The sequence below is a fragment of the Schistocerca nitens genome, chromosome 3, assembly GCF_023898315.1.
Source record: "Schistocerca nitens isolate TAMUIC-IGC-003100 chromosome 3, iqSchNite1.1, whole genome shotgun sequence".
Taxonomy (NCBI): Eukaryota; Metazoa; Arthropoda; class Insecta; order Orthoptera; family Acrididae; genus Schistocerca; species Schistocerca nitens.
Window position 1 is genome coordinate 294,854,272 of NC_064616.1, and position 22,549 is coordinate 294,876,820.

Below are 22,549 nucleotides of genomic sequence, written 5' to 3' on the forward strand. Positions count from 1 at the left end.
CCGCCATCTAGTAAAGTTGCAAATTAAATTATTTTAAAAAACTGTTTTGAACTTTTCAAATATAGGGCAATCACATATAAAAAATTAAAATATTTAAAAATTGTCAAGCAAGCATGACTGGACCACTTTATATGGATTGACCCACTTATTTTATATAACGATAGACACAAATGTGGTCAAGAAGTGTGATAATTGAACATTGATGATAATACATTAAAATTTATTAGCCTAGTATTTAATACCATAAATAATATTGACACACAATATTATAAGATTAGCTACTTGATACGCAGACAGCTGTCCAAACGTTATTTATATTGGAGTATGCAAATTATTTTTTGGAAGTTTTTCAGGAAAGAAACACACAAAAATCCTACAGATATATATACAGATATATTTTCTCTTTCTACAGCTTTTTGTTAAAGGGAATGTCTTTAGTTACAGTCAGTGCTTGATTTGTTAAAAAAAGGTTCTCATACTGTGACTTCAAAGGAGTTGCTTCTGAAATATAGACTTCTTAAAATGTTATTTTAACACTTTTGTGAGCATTTGAAAAATGTGAATACAGCATTTATTTCACACTGCATTAACTGCAGCAAAAGTTCTATCATAACCACACCTCAAAACCTGCGGTTCTGATTCCCCTCTCCATCAGAGGTACTCATTTGTACCGTCACAAATCAAGCACTGATTGTACGTATTCATAAATTTATTTATTTCATATTCACTTTCAGCTAAATATTATCTTCTGTCTCTTCTAGTATCTAGTTTGAGTTTTGGACTTTCACTCTCCTTTCTACAAAAGCGTATGGGTTCACTTGTTTCTGATGGGCATGCCCAACTCTCATGGGACTGTACGTAAGGGTCTTCCACAATCCATACATATAGTCTCCGTCATTTTTTACACTGTTCACTGTAGTGGTCTGAACACACATTTTGCCACAGTAGTCATCTGGTATGAACCTAAAAAAAATAAATTAAAAAGTCAAAGAGTCTACAGCATTTGCTGTGTTTACATAAGCTACACATCAAGACTCCAATCATAAATAAGACTACAATGTAGGTGGCAAAAGAAGAGGGTGAGAAGTGAAGTCTGAAAATTTGGTCTTTCTTGGAAAGCTATTTCCTCTCCAAATTCCCATAGTTTATGCTACGCTATCCTGAGATTGTCTCTCTTACAGTGGGCTCTAGTGGGAAACACAATGCCAACTCAGTAATATTAGTTTTATCCAACTCTATGAGATTGTGATCTATGTCCATATTCAATTCAGGAACAATATCTATACTCATTAAACTGAACCTAATTATTTGTTCTAACAGAAAGAAAACATAGTTTTTTCATTATCCTTACATTTTTTCTATAAACCTCAGTTAACCTCTACCTCGGATTGATGTATCTACTGGTTTGATAACATTGCATAAAATGGTAAGACCTTTACCGCTAGGTACTACAAATAACTGAGCGGGGTGTTGCAGTGGGTAGCACACTGGGCTCACATTCAGGATGGTTCACACCCGTGTCCGACCAGCCAGATTTAGCTTTACTGCGATTTCTCTAAATTGCTCCAGACAAATGCCAGGACGGTTCATTTGAAAGGGCATGGCAGATTTCCTTCTCCATCCTTGACATAATATGAGCTTGTGCTTCGTCTTTAATGACTTCAATGTCGATGGGACATTAAACCCAATCTTTCTTCCTTTCCTTCAGATGTCCCAATAGTCTCACCTAATGTGACAAATTTTTGTACACAGTCTGTTGGAGTTTCTCATATTCTGGTTTCACAGGTTTCATGGTTGGTTGTCATCATCAGCACATAAGTCTGTTTACATGGTTTTTCCACCAGTGGAACACTCAGGAGATAACTCAATATATGTCCTAACAAGAACACATATATCTCAATAATCATGAGCAACTGAGAACTATTCTCCTCAGTGGGAGCTATTTCTTTACTCTCAAATCATCTCTTATCAATTGTAAATAGTGTATGACCTGCATTAGATTAATTATGTGTATTTTTAACATTCCCTTTTATGCTTTTACTAGTGTGGAGATTACTAGATCATACTCAGGCTCTAGTTCACTAAATACTGTGCTTAATTGAATCAGCTGTTTGTTTATTGCAATCAGTACAGCTAGTTTCTATATTCTATGGTTCATACTGTTGGTGTATTCCCTGATGTATTTTCCACTCTGGCTAAAGTTATTTTCTCATTTCCTGCCAGACCAATGATTTTGTGATTAAAGCTGGTAATGTTGCCTTAACTACTGTGAGCTGTCCCTTAGTTTTAGCAGTTTTTCTGTTCTTCTTCCACCAAATCTATTTTCATTTTAAAATGTGAACCATCTTGCTTGTCCAGTGTGCCAAATAATCTCTCACTAATTTCTCCCGCAAGATTTAGTACAACCCATCTTCATCTGACTCATCATGCTAACTGCCCAATTGGGCTCTGCAAATTTTAAATTTTCTTCACATGCTTACTTAAACCTTGTTGTACCATGTTACATTCTGCATTACCTGGGTTCAAATTTGTGAACTTCTGTTTACAGAATCCTACAGCCTACTGCATTAATCACTACACCTCAAGTTCTTTCTTACGATCCATAAATTTATGTAGGTCTCAATGTTCCAATTTACACCATAAATCTGTACCTTGCCTTGATTATCACAATGTAGTCATGGTGACAAGTGGAATTTCACCAAGATGACAGTCCTGGTTTTGTCCCCTGATTTGGCAGTGCAGCAATACTTGCATAATATTTTGAAAACTCCTTTAATCTAATTGCATTCACCGTCAGGTACTCACTTTTCTCAGTGGGAATGACAATTTGCCTACAAATATGGAGAAGAATGAGATTCTACTAGACATTGTCTTTAAGAGGCGAAAGAAGCCAACTAATATTGAGCATCTGTACAGGCAACTAGAGATGACACATAGCCAAACTGTATATGTTTACAGAATAGAATAGTCCCACAGCTATGTACTCACCAGGATACTGCAGTATTCACAAATAATCAACTTGCATCACAATAGCATTGGGACACACAAATGATTAAAATTGGCTAGATAAATGTGATGCACAGTGCCATGGTGATACAAGAACTCAGGAAAGTGTATACATGTTACGTATACAGGAGCCATATTCCAAAAACAGGACATTACCCCACATACCAGTTACAGCACAGATTATAACATCAGGTTATCACCCAATGGTTGCCACTGTGGTGTCAGATGAAGACATAAGAGTGACGAAGAGATATCAACTCTGTGACAAACATGTGGTGACAATAGAAATAATGACTACCTTACGAAAATTTTACATAACTAATGAATATTTTCAATGCAATCAGGAGATACAACTACACATATAAAACTTAAAAACAGCAGCAATACTGTATCACATGACAGACACATTGTTGTAATGGATGCAAGTGCGAAGTCAACATTATAGCATAGCTGAGTAACGGGTGACAGAGGACTCTGCCTTCAGAACGCTATACAAGAACTAGGATTTCATGTCATGAATAGGCTTCTCAACCCACCTACTTTCCAAGATCGCACAGGTGTGGCAACAACTCCCAAACTCAAAAGTCAGGGACCACACTACAAACTGGTAGATCTGTAATGGACTTACAAGTACTATAATCTCATTTACTTCACAATTACAGACACAGATGACAACTTAGACATTAACATCCAGCCTGAGTGACTATACAACCTACACAAAGTGATCTGCAAACTTTTAAAGGCAGAATTCAAGATGGAATCACTGCAAGGAAGTGGATTTGATGTTGACACCAAAGGGGACAAATAGGTCCGAGTGTTGCAGATGGTGCAATACAAGGCAATCCCAATACTTGTTAGGAAGTCAAAAGGGTTTAAAATTCCCTGGAGTCCTGACCTACAGTCCATAAGATGCAAAGCACGACAGACGAAAAATACTACCAGAGATCCTTATGGGAAACAGAACGACAAAGAATGCCGAGTTTCTACTGAACAGGCAAACAAAAATATAAAGAACTACTACACCACACAAGAGTAGAAAAATGGGAGGTGTATATTAAGAACCAAATGGTAACAGATGTTTGGTGTTTTCCATACAAAAATGTAACAAACAAGGTTTGATCATCTATTGTATTATCGACCCTGAGACAAAGAGCATCATGTGAATAACAGTGTTGTGGTTCTGTTTCCCCAGGAGAAAGTGAAGCTGGCAATAATCCAGTTAAAGCAGAAGAAAGTGGTTTAGGAAATGGAGTCCCATCGAGGATGTGATAAATCATGCAATCAATATTGTGAACATCTTAGACGACAAGTGTGTTTTAGGCATAATGATAGATATAGCTGGGAAGTTTCAAAATTTATGGTAGGCTGCCCTGTTCAAAAGACAAGACTAAAACAGGTAGACTGCCTCTATAACAGACTATGAGATTATTACAAAAACAGACAGGCGCTGTTACAATGTCCTGGAAAGGAAATTGTAAAAAAAAAAACATCACCAAAGGCTGCCCACATTGCTTGGTTTGTGGTAAACAGTTCTGGCATGTTGGCATAGAGCCATTACTGAACCAGCTTCAGAGTAATAACAAACACTACAGGCTGCATCACCTAGAGAGAGAATATGCTAGTTACAATATCGGCCAAGTCAATGGCTAATTTAGAAAAAAATAGCAGGGTAGTTGTTGAAAAACGAAATAACTGGTGCGTAGAAGAAGAAGAAGAAGAAGAAGAAGAAGAAGAAGAAGAAGAAGGGTGGAGGGGGGGCGGAACTAGCAGAAGCACACAAAAAACTTTATATAGAGGCAATCAAAAAGCAACTGTTTGAGTGTTGTTGCAGTGTACATGCAACACAGCACAATTCCGATGTGGGCCGACATATAGACAAGGGACTAGGTAGGCATTCGTATCTTTCCAATACATGCACAGTAAATGCGGAAACGAGAACTATGGTGATGTTATTACTAAATGTGTCCAAAACGGAAAAGCGTGCTATTATTCTTTTTTTGGCTACCAAGGTCAGACACCGGTAGGCAGCCATCAGAGACCGAAGAACGTGTATGGGGCAGCTTGTCTGTCAAAAACCATCATTATGGAATGAAGTGCCAAGTTCTATACTGGTGGTGATTCGACAAAAGAAACAAGACACAAGATGCTGGTTAATCTGGGAGGCCAGCCTCATGCATTACAGGCATTACAGGCATCCCATGCAATTATCACACCTTTGGTCCCTTAAAAATGTCTAAGGGTCAATGATTGTCGTCAAATGAAGATGTGCAGCAGGCAGTTATGGCCTTCTTCACACAGCTGAGCACGGTGTTTTACCAAACAGGTATCTTCAACCTGGTGTGTCAGTGAGATGATTGCCTAATTGCTCGTAGCTATTTTGCCTGATTGACATACTGATTCTTGAGTGTACAGCCTCTGAATGGAAACATTTTGGTGAGCCCTTATATATTACTAAAAGAAACATGATCAAAATTGAGAAACCCCACAGTCAGAATAAATGACCAACCTATGAAAAGAAAAGAAGTTCATAGGTACCTTGGTATAAACATCAAAGAGAATAAAAACTTCCACGCACATATAGAAATCGTCTACCAGAGAGGCATTAAAACCCTGAACAAAAAAGGAAAAATTGGGCAAAGAAGTTTTCAGCTGCCCCTAAGTGCAATAAGGATGTACTACAACACATCCATAATTGCTGCTGTGGGCTCTGGGTCACGTGTTTGCACTCAGAGCCAGAGAGGTGAGGACAGTTCAAGAGAGCACAGTGAATAGTACTGCTACACCTGACAGGTGCAATAAATATAAAAACACAGACTGATGTGTTGATCATCTATTGTATTATCGACCCTGAGACAAAGAGCAGCATGTGAATAATAGTGTTGTGGTTCTGTTTCCCCAGGAGAAAGTGAAGCTGGCAATAATCCAGTTAAAGCAGAAGAAGTGGTTTAGGAAATGGAGTTCCATCGAGAAAGAGAGGTGCACAATATTGGCTCAAAAAGGGTGAATATGATAAGGTAAAGGAGATAATGGGCACAAGAGCCACACAGAGTAAGGCATGCATTGATAAAGAATGGCAAGAAATCTGGAATAGGGCAGAAACAGGGAGGAGAACTTACCAATTCCTTTCTAACATGGAACAAAGATCCAGAATGTCATACTTCCTTCTGATCAATGAAACTATACACAGAACATGGTACATATCCCAGTTAGTTGCTGAAAATATGACACTGCACCACATACCACTGTGGATGTGGAGCAATCGGCACTCAGGACATAGTCTGGGGATGCGCCTAGACAAGATGTTACAGACTAGGACAGGAATGTCTTTCGTAATACAACAGTTTATAACATAATAAGGAATGAGGAACTGTAGCATAAGCTGAATGCACTGAAAGATAACATATCAGCTTATGAACTAAAGCCTACATGGCTGAGAGACAACCAAGAAAAGGCCATATATCATGACAATGAGATGCACTATGGCAGAACATCCACCTACAACAAACTTACAGAAGCAGTTGAGAGATGAGCCTTGGGTGGCATAGTCCAGAATAAACTACAAAATTTGTGATCACCAATGCTGCATAGAGCAACAGACCAGTATTGTGTACCTTCTGGATAAACATATCTGTGTACCAGATGGCCAAATGGTAGTATGTAGAAATATTTCTTTTAAAAATTATCATCATCATTTTTCCTTTTTATTTACATATTCTATGTAGATTTTTCCCTTAAACATCATAACACTTAGTTATACTAACACATTTGAAATTATGTTAAAATATTTTGTTCTATATACACTATATATGTTCTGTATTACATTGCTTCATGTGCAACATTCAGTCTGTTCCTGTATATAGATAAAAAATAGCAAATACATAAGTAAGTAAGTAAGTAAATAAAAATACATTAGTTTTGGAATGTAGATAGTGATCACAGATTGATCTGTAGGAAATCTTGAGGTCTAGGTTAGGTTGGAAGCTGACCATTTGATGTGAGTTGGCAAAATATTATCAAATGCTTCAGTTAATCCTGCCAGTCTCCTTTTCATGGGCAGTTATGTAATGTCTGGGCCATTTGGAAATGCCTCTGAAACTGGCTAAAAACTTTAATGAAAAGCTTCATTTCTCTTCTTCCAAATTCAATAAAAGGAAATGTTCAATAAAGCTAGTAGCCTGAAAATAGTGGGAATTTCATTCTGAAACTTATCTAAGCTGGACATATACCATTTATCTGATACACGCCGATGCTCATCTGCAGCCATTGGCAAAACATCAGTAGAAGTTGGAATACAACAATAAAAGTAGAGAACGGTTAAGAGTTAAAACTGAACCACGAAGCATGTTCAGGTTAAGCAACTGGTGTAACAGTATCTACGAAAAACGTAGCTCCAGATTCGAAAATCTGTTTGGCGCACAGTTTACAACTATGATGAATGTTGACTACACCAAACTTTTTAAAGAGATCAGTTCTATCATGAAAGCTGTAGGCAGCTCCATGGAAAAATGTCACAAAAGCTTAACTTAGCCACAAAATGGAAATTTACAATACCCTCATGAGATACAGTCCTTACTTATATGAGGAAACCTGACATACCTACAGGCCTATATGATTGATTACCACTTCCACAAAAATCTACGAAATCATAACATAGACTAGAACTGTCAGTTTCATAACAAAATTTAAAATACTGTACTCAGCACAACAAGGTTTTAGAGAAGGGAGATAAATGATAAAAGCAAAAACATACATAGCTGAACATGCTTTCAGTATGCTAGACAGGTTAAGAAGACTTGTGGGAACTTCATGGATCTGAATTTGACTATGAGAGTCATTCCAAGCTATGGAAAAACTGTATCAGTATAGGATTTCAAGGAAATGCTATGACATAATAAAATCATACACTATGAATTGGAAATAGTACACAGAAATCAGACTTACTAGGGGAGGAAATTATAATCAAATACATAGGAACTACAAACTGTTAAGAATAGTTTGCCACAGAGTTCTGTAATTAGGCCAATACTATTTATTCTTTACATCACATGTGGCCAGGAATTCAGCCAATGTGCCATGCCCTGGCTCGCACATTTCCCCCCCCACCAATGTGCCAAGCTGTCTTACTGCGAGGAGGGGGGAGGGAACACGAAAGTTGAGAACCCACCGCATTTAAATGACAATGAATACAACTTGATTTTATGTTTCACATTTCTCAACAACAAAGATCAAAAACAAAACAAATTTCAAATTTTCAGTATTATTTAATTATTTTGGCATGCTGAATACATAACATAATTATCTCATACGAACTGCCGGCATACGGACATACACAGACAATTTCGCAGATTTTTGCATTCAGGTTTCCATGTAATTGTAACATTTTTAGTTTCAGTATGCAAAACAATGCATGTGTCATGAACAGTTTTAATGTATAATGATTTGTCTTTAAAATGAGAATTACAATGCAGATCAGTCAGTTACATCTGCACATGTACAGGCCACTCTCAACTGAAATGGAAAATGGCCTCAAAAACAGATGTAAGATTGGCAGTGTCGTAAGAACTTTTGGGGATCTATACTTGTAATTCTTTCACGGCCACAATGAATTCTTTAAAGCTTACATTTTCTTTAATGACAGTAAGCTTAAGGAATTCAACTGTTTGTCAAAATGTATCTACATCGACACTCCGCAAGCCACCGTACGGTGCATGGCGGAGGGTGCCCTGTACCATTACTATTCATTTCCCTTCCTGTTCTACTTGCAAATAGAGTGAGGAAAAAATGTCTGACTGTATGGCTTCATGTGATCCCTAATTTCTTGTACCTTATCTTTGTGGTCCTTATGTGCAATGTATGTCGGCAGCAGTAGAATAGTTTCACAGTCAGCTTCAAATGCTGGTTCTCTAAATTTTGTCAATAGCGTTTCTCAAAAATAAGGTCGCCTTCCCTCTAGGGATTCCCATTTGAGTTCCTGAAGCATCTCTGTAAAACTTGTGTGTTGTTCGAATCTACCAGTAACAAATCCAACAGCCTGCTTCTGAATTGCTTCAATGTCTTCCTTCAATCTGACCTGGTACAGATCCCTAACACTCCAGCAGTACTCAAGAATAGATTGCACCAGCATCCTATACGCTGTCTCCTTTACAGGTGAACCACTCCTTCCTAAAATTCGCCTAATAAACCGAAGTCAACCATTCGCCTTCCCTACCACAGTTCTCACAAGCTCATTCCATCTCATGATGCTTTGCAACATTACGCCCAGATATTTAAACGACTCGACTGCGTCAAGCAGGACACTAGTAATACTGTACCCGAACATTATACGTTTGATTTTCCTACTCATCCGCATTAATTTAGTTTTTCACATTCATCACACTAACCGGAAATTTTGTCTAAGTCGTTTTGTCATCCCTTCTAAACACTATTTTCTTTTTAGATGCATTCCCATCAAATCAGAAATAAACCATTTCTCACATTGCAAAGTCTTACTGTGTGCAATCAAGTCCACTTAAAATGTGAGGACTGCAATCCATTCCGGTTGTTCTAATTTTTGTTCTCGTACTCCTTTTTTCCTTCATATATTTCAACAACAGCAATATTTAAAGTGAAAAATCATTCCAGACATGTGCCTTGACTTAACTTGCAGTAATATATAAAGGCTCCAGACTCTTCGTTCAGTTAGACTTGAAACTGTTGCAACTGACAGTGGAAAAATGTGTGCAACTTCAGAAATTTTACTGTTCATACCATCAATTTCTTCATGTATTGCATGCCTGCAAATTTAGTGCAAAGTACTTATGAATCACATCTGTTGATCCTTCTAAGTTTTTGTTCTTCCATTATCAAATAAATCTTTGAATTCCTTCTGCATGGTACTACAATGTTTCATAGCAAATTTTCAGTTCCCATCACTTATATAACAGAATAATATACACCAAAAATTCCCCATCCCTCTCTTCTATCATTCCCATTCATTTTTAAAGGCTTGTGATGACAGACTGCTTCTTTTTATGCAGTCAGCCACACGACCTAATGAAATATATGAATGCATGGTGTGTGTTCATTTGGACATATCCAAAAGAACAGACAACACGCGGAATACACAGCTGTGATACATATTAAGTAAATTTACAGTGGAAACGGGGAGAAAGGAAACGGAAGGAACTATTGATGTCACCAGCGTAGGGACTTTATGGGGAATCAGTGGGGATGGGTAAAAATGTGTGTGGGATCCAAACCGGGAACTTCTGTTTACTAGGCAGTTGCGTTAGCCATTGCGTCATCTGGGCCTTGTGTTTATTGCAATTGTGCAGACTATCTCAGCATGCCTCCCACCTGACCAACATTCTCACATAGTGCCACCTATTTGCAGGCCATGTCCATGTCCCCATACTCGCTACTTTGAGATTCCTGCAGGGCACCAAGTGTAACTGTGCATTCACACTGAAGGTTGTCGATTCATTGCCCATTGAGACGAGTCAATTATATGAATGCGTGGTGTTGTTCTTTTAGGCATGTCCCACAGAACAGACTCCACACATTCATATAACTGATTTGTCTCAAAGGGCAATGAGTCCACCCCCTCCAGTGCGGATGCACAATTATGTTCAACCTCCTGTGGGAATCTCAAAGTAGCGAGCGTGGGGTACGTGGACAGGGACAGGGACTGTGGATAGGTGGGAATGTGGGTCAGCTGGGAGGCGTGCCGAGAGAGTCTTCACAATTGCGATAAACACTGTGCTTAGATGGTGCAGTGGTTAATGCGATTGCCTAGTAAGCACGAGATCCCAGGTTCAAATCCCGGCCTGGCACACATTTTCACTCATTGTTGCTGATTCCCCATATAGTCCTGATGAAGATGATGTCAATAGTTTCTTTCCTTTCTTCATCCTCCACCTTCAGTTGACATAATACTTGATGAAATGTCATGCTGTCCCACGTACTTTTGAGAGGGCTGAGTGAAGCCGAGACATACCGTGCCTTGGTCTGCACAACCTGCATGCATGAAATTTGGCTCGCCATGGCTGTCCCTGCTCTACGTAATAGATTTCCACAATTATTTGTGCAGCTCAAGAAGAGCAGCAGCTAGAGAATGAAGCAGCCTGGAATATTGAAAATGCACACAAGTGTCTGCTACAAAGCAATCTGCTTACAAATCCACCTAAAACAATGTCTGGACTATTTCAAACCAGAGTGAAAATTATATTGTAAAAATTAAAATAAAATAAAACAAAGAGGCAATTAAGGAAATAATTTTGGGAATGGGATGACTTTCTTTTTTCTGCAGGTGTCATCAGGGATTTGCTCTTTCTTCCCTTTGTTTCATCATTATAGTGGACATGGTCACCAGCAATCTTCAGAAATAGGGATCTTGGTCACTGCTATGTGCCAATGTCGAGCAGCTGGTAACTGAAGATGAGAATAGCTTTCAACAAGTCCAAGCATGGAAGAACTCTCTTTAAAAGTCCAGACTATGGCTCCATATAAATAAAACTGAAGACCTGTCAACAGACGCAAATAATATGGATACAATTAAGATTTACGGTATATATCTGCCACAGACAAATAGCTTTAAGAACTTTGGCTCAAAAATTGCTGCAGACAGTTCACTTGTTCTTGAAATCACAAACTGTGTTAGCAATGCATGGCTTAAATGGCAGACAATGACTGATGTGCTTTGTGGTAAGAAGATCTCAGACAGAATCAGGCTGAAACTATATCACTGCACAGTCCACCAGTTACCTAATACAGGGCAGAATGTTGGGCCCCAACAAAAGATGCAGAGCTTTGATTCACTGTAATGGGAACTAAAATGCTTCGGTGTACATCTGGCCTAACATTTCATAATAATGTAACAAATGTGGAAATACACAGGCAGTAAAGAGTGGCACCTATTGTTAAGGAGATGAGGGACAGCTGTCTATGGTAGTTTAGACATGTACTATGAGCACACCACGATATTTATTTTATTTATTTATTTGACCATAGACCATTTAGTAAAACAGTATTGGGCACGTCAGAAACATACAGAAATAAAATATACATATAAAACATTAATAAAATAGGATAGGATGAGGTGAGAATAGGAGAGGAAATACAATGGCAAAACACTGCTTTTCGTTGAAAGTTATGGTAGACAACTTATTTGGAGACCGACACAATGTTTGCTAGATACCCTCCCTGTAGACGTCAAGGTGGTTGCCCTCCACCCTAACCAAGCACAAAATCGTGTCAAGTGGAGACAAAGAGCCAAAAGAGCAGACCTTGCTACAGTGCAGGACAAATACTGAGGAGGAGGAGGAGGAGGAGGAGGAAGAAGAAAAAGAAAATTATGGCACTAAGAGCAAGTGATAACCACTTTGGTAACAAAGACATACATGACCACAACAAGAGGAAAGGGAACTTTTGACAAAAGACAATAAATCTCAAACAGACAAAAGGTTTTTTTAAGTAGACTACCTAATGCAATTATGAAAAGAAATGAAATTAAAATCTTCAAAAATAACTTAATAGTGTACTTTCAGAGAGAAGTATGCACAGCATGAGTGAGTAGGATAAGGTTGCCTAAATGTAACACAAAATTTGTTTGCATCTTTTAAAGAAAGAGTACTTGTTAGGAAAAAGTATTATATGTTGGGGAGTATAAGCTGCTTCCAAATGAGACGGTATTTAAAAAATTTAAGTTAAAAATATAGGCCAGAGAAGTAAAAACACTATCATTTCAGGACAAAAAAATCTTAAATATGATAAAGTTGGTCCAAAATATTACACACGTGATACTCTCATATACATTGAAGATAGAATGTTTAGGTCATAAAAATGAGATAGATCCAAAAAATGATACATTTGTATATCTAGGATTTTTATGGGATATTTACAGCATGAAATGTATGTAAGAGGGAACTAAAAATAAATCTTTGCTTTTTTCCTGTGTAAAGTCAACCAAAAATAGGTAAGAACCATTTACAATTTATTTTATTTATCATATGATGACACAGAGCTTGGATCAAATACATAATTTTAAGAGTATACAGTGTAAGAAATGACAAGCAAAATACAGGTACAGAATGAAATGTCCAAAGTATTATACTAAATTATGTACAAATTACACAAGTTCTTAGATTTCCGAGTCCAATCTGTTGATCCAGTTGAGCCCTTCAGGTGATGGATGGTGGATGTCATTTATTGATCCCCCGAAGGCTCATTTCTGGCATTCACCAACGATGTGATTTATTGTTTGCAGAGCAGCTCCACAATCACAATCTGGAGATGCTGCCCAGCCCCATTTGTGCTTTAGATATCCGCAGTTCCCTTGTCCTGTTCGGATGTGGTTGATGGTTCTCCACTGGCGTCTGGGGAGTGTGAAACCTGGAACTCGCATGGAAGCCTTTTCAACCAGATGACCGTTGAACAATGACAATTCTTCCCATTGGCTTCTCCATACTTCGTTGATGTTAAAGTTGGAGGCTTCAAGATGTTGTGCAGTTTGCCAAGGTGATTTTCTTGACTTCAGATGCTGATGTTCTGCTATTACTATATCACTGTGTACGGGTAGCTGGGGGTTCTTCTGAATGTTTCTCCAGATCTTCAGGAGAGCATCTGATCTTCGAAGAGCTGAAGGTTGGATGTTACTTAAAACTGATAGCCATGCAGTTTGAATGCTACGTATGCAGCCTGTGATAAATCGCATTGTCTGGTTGAGTTGCACATCTATCTTGCTACAGTGAGCACTGTTCATCCAAGTTGGGCAACAGTATTCAGCGACAGAGTATGATAGTGCCAAAGCAGTTGATCTTAGGGTTTGACCACTGCAACCCCAGGACGTACCAGCAAGCTTCTGAATGATATTATTACAAGTCTTCACTTATGCGGCCACGTTGGAGAGATGGTGTCGGAAAGTCAGGGGCAACTTTGAACATGGCTGACGTTTGCAGCAACCGTATACACAAATTTGAAAAATATGTAAAAATCTGCCAACCGGTTGCATAGATTTTCTATATACCTTGACCAGGTTTCGTCACCTCTATGGGTGACTTCATCAGAAGGTGAGGTAATTACATATCATACATCTTTGACGATATGTTCTTCATGTAATTACCTCACCTTCTGATGAAGTCACCCTTAGAGGTGACAAAACCTGGTCAAGGTATAGAGAAAATCTATGCAACCGGTTGGCAGATTTTTACATATTTTTCAAAAAAGTCAGGGACCTATCGAGTTTTATTCAGAGGTACTTTGGAGTGCTGCAGTACTGTAAGGTTTGTCCTCTGAGTTTAGCTTCTGGTTTATAGTCAGAGTGCCTGTTCCGTAGGTGGAATGCTGAAGTAACAGTTTTCTGAGGGTTTAGGCGGAGGCACCATTTCCTGAAGTATGTGTCCAGGATTTCCATGTCGGCAGTTAATGTGCTTTCAGCAGTGGTGAAACTGGAGCTCTGTGTTACCAAACAGATGTCATCAGCATATATGAATTTCCTAGGTTGTGGCTGGCAGGTCATAAATGTACAAGTTGAAAAGGAGAGGGGCCAATACAGATCCTTGAGATAGTCTGTCACTTAATTTGAAGACTTTGCTTCTGTTGTTATCAGAGTAAATCTTGAAAAGTCTGTTGCTAAGTAGGTTTGTGAGTTTATGACACTGAATGATGCTCACAAATTTTAAGAGAAGGCCTTCTCGCCATACGGTGTCATAGGCAGCGGATAGATCCAAGAAATCAGCTATGTTTATGCATCTCTTCTCATATTCATTTTCAATATGGGTTGTTAATGCAAACACTTGGTCATTACAGCTTCTAACAGGCCTGAATCCAGATTGTTCTATGGTTATTTGTTTATTAATTGTTTCATAGATTTTGTTGTAGATGGGTCGTTCAAGTAGTTTGTAAGTAACACTTAACAGGGCTTTGGGCGGTAACTTTCTACTTTTATTGGGTCTTTGTTCGGTTTAAGGAATGCTATTAGCTTGGTTTTCTTGAATAATGGTGGGAGATTTCCAGCGGAGAGAATGCCTGAGAAGAAGTTAGAAAGACATTTGATAGTTGCTGGTCCACAGTGTGCAAGAAATTCAGGGTACTTCCCATTGAATCCAGCTACCTTCCCAACTTTCATGTTTCTGACGGCATCTCTTACTTCCTCTTCATTGAGTAGATTGGAAAATTTAGAGGAATTTGGGGCTGCTCTTTTCTTGGCGTTGAGCTGGGTTTTGATTTACAATAAGATTTAATGAACCTTTGTAAATGTTTTCTCCTGACGGTGCTTTCATTTAATTGTAATACTATTTTGTCCTTGTTCACAGACTCTAAACACAAGTTTTAGGACATTTTTCCAGTATTTTTGTATCATTCAGACATACCTGTATGTATTCCTCTCTCCTCCTTGAAATTTAGCTAAAATAAAATCTCCTCCACCTCCATGTGCTGAGTCAGTCATTAAAATAGAATCTGGTGAAGATTCTTCAATGGGATAATCATCATCCAGACTGTCCTCACTCTTCAGAGATGTAGGAATCAGAATCAGTTTCCTTTCTCTTTTGTGTACTGGCCACAGTTTTCGTCACAGGCATAGTTTTCTGGTTCTTCTGCTTTTGGCCTACTCCTTTCTTGTTCAGCAGAGTTTATTCCATTATTCTGAGGGTATCATCTGTGACAGTGGGTCTGTCTGCCTATGCTTGGTCACAAATTTGTCAGGGTTTTTTAAATCTTTTGAGGAGTAACTTCTCAAAACCTCCTAAGGATTCACTGCTGCATAGGTCACACTACTACTTCCAGACCCATCTGCCTCAACTTCACCCCCATCTGAGCAAGGCAACATGGCATCGTCAGAAATGTTGGGATCTGGCTCAATGATATTTATGGGTACATCCAATTTTGTTTTGTAAATTATGTCTCAGAATGAGATTTTCACTCTGCAGCGGAGTGTGTGCTGATGAAACTTCCTGGCAGATTAAAACTGTGTGCCGGACCGAGACTCGAACTCGGGACCTTTGCCTTTCGCGGGCAAGTGCTCTACCATCTGAGCTACCAAAGCACAACTCACGTCCCGTCCTCACAGCTTTACTTCTGCCAGTACCTTGTCTCCTACCTTCCAAACTTTACAGAAGCTCTCCTGCGGACTAGGAGAGCTTCTGTAAAATTTGGAAGGTAGGAGACAAGGTACTGGCAGAAGTAAAGCTGTGAAGACGGGACGTGAGTTGTGCTTGGGTAGCTGAGATGGTAGAGCATTTGCCCGCGAAAGGCAAAGGTCCCGAGTTCGAGTCTCGGTCCGGCACACAGTTTTAATCTGCCAGGATTTATATCTCAGAACTTTTTCAGGATTCAGTCAATAAATAGGATACTGTGACCTACTGTACGGACAGTTCCCTGTGTTCTTGAAGCCTGAAATTATGTTTTCAGGCTCAAAGCATCTGTACTTTGCAGGCAAGATCCACAAATTTTGATTTAGATAGTGTTCTGTAATTGCTTATTTGATACTATATCAAATCACTATTTCAAGTGTCCTTGAATGGCTTGAAGCAATACTTGTCTAAAAGTTGCAGCTAGGCATTTGTGTGCCATGACAGTTTCATGATTGAAACTTTCTCATTCTTTGCTTTTTCACTTACTGTGGGATCCAAATGACTGGAGTGACCATCCAACAGCAAAAATAAAGGCCTCCCTATTAAAGTATCAGATAAATGACTTCAGTTCGCAGGAGAGCTTCTGTGATGTTTGGAAGGTAGGAGACGAGGTACTGATAGAATTGAAGCTGTGAGGGTGGGTCATGAGCCATGCTTGGGTAGCTCCGTTGGTAGAGCACTTGCCCATGGAAGGTAAAGGTCCCAAGTTCGAGTCTCAGTCTGGCACACAGTTTTAATATGCCAGGAAGTTTCATATCAGCGCATAGTCTGCTGCAGAGTGAAAATTTCATTCTAATGACTAAAGAAGTTTGAAAATATGTATGGTACCAAGAAACCATGTGCTCCATTTGAAAAAAAAAAAGTATCAGGTAAATCATGTGTCCCATTCCAGGAGCTCCATAAGCGTAACCCCTCAAACACACAACTAACAACTTAAAAACCTTGTACAGTCTCTATTCCTGGTCCACTAATGTAAAAAGCACACATGGCACAACTGCTGCATCATTGCCAACAGCAGAAAGAAACATATTTCTGTGAATAGAACCGCAAAATCAAAAAAGAAATTAGTGTATCTCCTTTAAGACACAGCTGCATCAGATTTTGGAAATGAGCAAATCATATTTAAGGATTACATTGACTGCTTAATAAACATCTTCTTTTAATTAATGTGACAATAATGAATAATCTAACAGACACAGTACAATTTTTTGTGAATTTAACATAAATTTGGTATATACAAAGTTAGTATTTCTATAAATGTGGCAAGTATTCTAGAACTATGTGCACATTTATTTTCAATCTGAAAGTGCAGTTTGTCAAAATTATTTTTTACCTTAAACATGAAGTTTATAATAGAAAAAACAAATTATGAATAACTATACCCAAACAATGGCAACATAAATAACAGTAGGAACACTTGTGATAGGTATGGTTTTATTATGAAGAGACTGAGTGTATCATTTTACCTTTGGGTGGAGTTTTACGACACCTTACACTATTTAAATTAAAACTAAATGTCGCACATTATGCAATACATAAGGGCTTTTATGAGCCAATAAAATAAATGGACAACAAAAAATCATCATCTCATTTTAAATTTATTATAGTTTAGCATCAATGTAAATGGTAAATGCTGTCAAGAGACAGACATTACTTCTATATTAGTCAGTGAGTGTATAACACTGTATGATGTACCCATATTTTCTTTCAATAAAACGTTTCTGGGAATGTGACTGTCATCATGCTGTCTTATAGACAATTTTTTTGTCAATTATTGCAAGTGGACTATTTTTACACCCTGATGAAGGCTATTTGCAACAGGGGCTGAAACAATAATCAATGAAACAACATGACAACGCAGTCACATTTCTGGAAAAGCTACACTGAAGATAACAGTGGCCATGGAAGTCTACACTCACATGTATACGGTTTATTAGATCCTATTTGGATTTCATGAAACAGGAAATGTTCTAATCTCTTAAAGCATGGGTGCTATACCCATTCTGTGAATGGAGACAAGAAAATTTCTATGAATCGTGTTTAAAGATGTGTGGGTTAGAATACGATAGTTGCTCTACCTGGAATCTTGGGTGTGATGACAGACTAATATCTTGTGTAGCCTGAGGCCTAGGTAACGTTGGAATGTGAGTTGGCGAAGCCAACGAATGTGAAGGCAAAATAAATGTGGTAAGATACTGATTTGCAGAATAGCCTAATGCCTGTGTTACAGACATTAAAACTGCAAGCTAACTGCTGAAAACCTATGTTAGTTAGTCGACAAATCTATGACGAGTATTTTCTTATTATATGCATATATCGTATATAAACTACGATAACTACAAGGGCCTCCACTAAGTAACTTTCACCAATGTGTCAATAATCTACAGTCCGTCTCAAATATGGTTAACATAATGGCAAACACCACATCTAACTCAATTATGACATCTGGGTACAAAATCTGAATGCAAATACATACTGTAAAAACCTTTGTGGGGGGAATAATTTTACAAAAAGAAAACATCTAAGTTGTTACGTGTTACTAATGGGTCACTAGCGAGAAACTGTTGCGAATGTGGAGCAGAGAACATATTTTCGAGTCGCAAATTCATTTGCAATTGGTATCGTGTCATAAAATGATCATGGCTAAACTATAAACAGAAATCAGATATCCCGTAAACAACCTGAAAAGGCACTGTAAGAAATCACCAGGAATCAAAAAGCAAATGAAAGTTCATTACGATACACAACCGGAATCAGTTTCCTGATAATCAAGCATCAAAGCAAGAACGAACGTTATGCCGGTTAATGTCGTGTACTCACTCAATAACCTACAAAATCTATGAATACATGACAACATAAGCCGAAAATAAACACAAGTCTGTTCCGTTATACTCACAACACATTCTGTTATCTCAACTGATGTCAACTGTCAACACACAAATCGCATGACAGTTCTATTATAAATTTGTTTCCAGTGCATCGAACTACGAAAAATACCAACAGTTGTGAACGAAAGTCGCATTTTGAAATTTCTTTTATGCTTTTAAAGCACTGATTTCACTGGCCTTAGTTGTATAATTAGTACTTACAATTTGATTTCCTATTTTACAGGAAAAACTGTATTGAAGCTATCAAAAACCGGGTATACTATCACTATTATTTATTATTCAAATATTGGTTACATTGGAAACAAAACATAAATGACCTGGTGTGGAACATTTGTTTTAGGTTAAGATGAACGAAAACAATACAAATTGAGAGACAGTTGTTTTGCCGGCAAAAAATCGCCGAAATATATCAAGAGATGGAGACTAGTGTTATATGTGTGACTGAAATGGATACAGACAACTGTCAGAGAGAGGAAATTAAGGTGTGACATTATTCGCAGTTTGTTAATTTGCAACCACTTGTTAAGTTTAATATCAAATTATCACTAAAAATCAATGGTATTTAAAATTTTTGTAGGCTGGTGGGATACTGGAAGCAGGATGTGTTTACTTGATAATGAGGGAAGGCTGTCATGTATCCCTAAGTTCTAGAACAGAATGGTTACTGGAACATCTAAACAAAACAGTTTCCATCGAAGAAACGCAGACCGAAGTAAGTAAAGTATTTTATGTTGCAGTAAACGGTAAACCGTTCACAAGCGCGTGAAGTTTTGCGTTAGGTAATGTGGTATAAGTCATATGCCTGCGTTATCAGATAACACAGTAGACGAATTAGATTTCACGACCGCGTAGAATTATGATCCCTTTTCTTCGTTTTTTAACACACATACACAAAAAACAGCACACACGAATTTCCCTATGTGTTTTCTTAATTTATCACATTTCATATTTTAAAGAGTTCACTTCAACTGTATGAATTTGTTTGCCTAATCTCCAATTTATAAGTGACAGTAGACTAGTGGTCATTATGTATTGCTGCTGCAACTGGAGAATTGTTTGTTAGGAGCAGTATGTAATGTAGTTACCACTTACTATCCCAGCCAATAATAGCCTTTGATGGTTTCACTGAGAATACTATTGGTTCTTCACTGTCATTACATCATCTTCCTGTACACCATTTTTCTCGTTGTTCCACTCTCACCATAAACTAGGACCTGTTCTGACAATTGCAGTGCAGATATATGAACACTATAAGGATAACACATGGCAATTTGATTTTTTTAAATTTTAGGCTGTTACATATTCTGTGTTTTCACTGTGTATGTGATGTAATGAGTCAGTTGTATGTGAAGTCGGAAATAATGACCTTACTTATGCCACCAGTTTGCCTTGACCCATGACATCATCAAAATGTAAATCAAACAGACTCATTGGTATCCAATATGCTTATAAAATCAATTCCATAACAAGCATTTCAGCTATTTTTACGACATGACATGACATTTATTGGCCTAACTATTTCTGAACTAGACCCACCTGTTATTATAACTTCTCCGTTAGTATATGCCATGGATCATAATGTAATCTTAACCAAAATAGTGTATTCATATTCGTTAGCTTTGACAGCTCACAATCAAACTTTCGCATTCAAGCCTACCTAGACTTTGAGCTGCTCTATAGATCGGTCAATCTCCGTAGTATAAAAGAAAAGAAATACCGTTATTGTTCTGTTCTATCTCTGTTTGCACTTGTATGATGTCGCATGCCATATCGTCATGTTGTCAAGGGTCAGAGCCGCTGCCCAGTACTGATAGGTTGAACTGACCAGTCAGGTTAATGAATCAAGTAAAATCTGACATTTGTACATTAAACCTACCACTTTCTTGAGCTCATAATCTTTCCACGAAACAGTTCATAGCCCAGAATGGACAACTGACAGCAGTACCCAATAGAAACACCCTTTTTTTCTCCCATTACACATCAAGCACTGTCACTTGCATTAGCTCCTTTAGTACTAAACATTTATTATAATTAATGTTTGAGCATTGTTAGTGTACTTTCTTTTATGTTTGATGTTAGCCAAGGTATACCATGCCTTGGTGGCTCCATAATGTTCTCATACACTCTGCTGTGGTCATTTCCAGCACAGTATCCAAACAATCTTATGTTTCAGTTTAAAACTCTATATTTTAACTGTAGGTGCTGAAACCATTTCCTTTTACAATCACATTGTCTCTTCTAGTAGTGTTTGGCTCTGTACGGAAATTTGGAAAGGAACAGAAGTGAGCTTCTCTTTCCACTGCCACAATGTGGCTGGTTAGATATCTAATTGTGTATGCTTCTGTGGCCATTGTCAGTTGACATAAAAGTTTTCTCAGTATCATACTATGTCATAATGTAAAAAACTTTACTGGAAAAAACCAAAATTTCGGCCACGGTTACAGCAGCCTTCTTCTGGATCTGGTACAATACTCAGAAAACTTTAATATCAGCTGTTTAGGTATCCACCAGGAAGATATAAATCTTCTACTTTCCAAATGAAGTATAGACGTTTTAACCAGCCAGCAGTCAAATGAGTTAGAAAAGACCTTAGAGCTTTTCTCTGCATTACCCAGTATTGGGTGTCTCAAAACATTGTGCAGTACAATAGTGCCAGTGTGTCTCTCAGCGGCTGCAATAAATAATCATTGAAGCTCATGATAGCTAGATGTTTGCTTTACTGTAACTTCTGATGTTATTACCCAAACAGTATCAGAACATTAATGGGTACCATGCTTGAATATGTCTGTGAGTGATACAAGCTTTTTTACTAGTTTATGCTGCACTGTTCATTAGAATGCACAGCTATAGCTGTGTATGTCCTTTTTGTCACATGCTCTCTTTTTTTTCATGTGACTTTGATCATACCATACTCCATGTATACAGTGTGAAGCGAAATTCGTGCACTTGGGCTTCACAGCGTGACTACTCACATGCCAGCGATAAAAACATATCTCCCACAAAATTTCATCTGCTGAGTGCATACGGCAGAAAAAGGATGTTAAAGAGTGGCAATCTGGCAACACTGTAACTACATGTCTGGTAACTACCTCTGTCAGCACATATTTATTCATGCTGTACAGTTGCAGCAGTGGATAGAGTTTTGGGTTGGGAAGCATTTTTTTAATTTGCTAATTTCATTCTGACATTTCATACTGTAATATACACCAATTCTTAGTTCAATATGTGGTTAGACAAATAAGAAATAGACAGTTGAAACAAATGACCTGTCATAGGACAGAATAACAACAAAAACAATGTAAATTTAGAGATGCTAAAGATGATAGCACTATACAATAACACAACATCCTCTTGTCATTTATATTACATGTAATATGAGTGCTCAGATGTCACACATTAGCAACCAGTGACAATAATAATGTCCGTATTAATGACCACATGACCTTCACAACAGAATACATTATCCGCAGAACAACAGATGCTCAAAGTGACTTCCCTGCACGTCCAAACATTGTGCAACCTGCCAGATCATACAGCTCTGGACCC

The 22,549-nt window shown here is 38.0% G+C and overlaps 1 protein-coding gene and 1 long non-coding RNA gene across 2 annotated transcripts in view; one reads left to right on the plus strand and one right to left on the minus strand.

Moving 5' to 3' along the window:
• Nucleotides 1-373: 373 nt before the first annotated feature.
• Nucleotides 374-19,103, minus strand: LOC126248273 (uncharacterized). The gene is made up of 2 exons (XR_007545451.1): nucleotides 19,012-19,103; nucleotides 374-963 (listed from the first exon to the last, which is right to left on the minus strand). It is a non-coding gene; the product is annotated as an uncharacterized LOC126248273 (long non-coding RNA).
• A 254-nt stretch (nucleotides 19,104-19,357) lies between these two features.
• Nucleotides 19,358-22,549, plus strand: part of LOC126249194 (KICSTOR complex protein SZT2-like) — a 706,154-nt gene continuing 702,962 nt past the window's right edge. Inside the window, exons 1-2 of the mRNA XM_049950848.1 lie at nucleotides 19,358-19,485; nucleotides 19,581-19,715. Coding sequence (XP_049806805.1) covers nucleotides 19,420-19,485; nucleotides 19,581-19,715 — 201 coding nt within the window. The 5' untranslated portion in view covers nucleotides 19,358-19,419. The remainder of the gene's footprint in view (nucleotides 19,486-19,580; nucleotides 19,716-22,549) is intronic.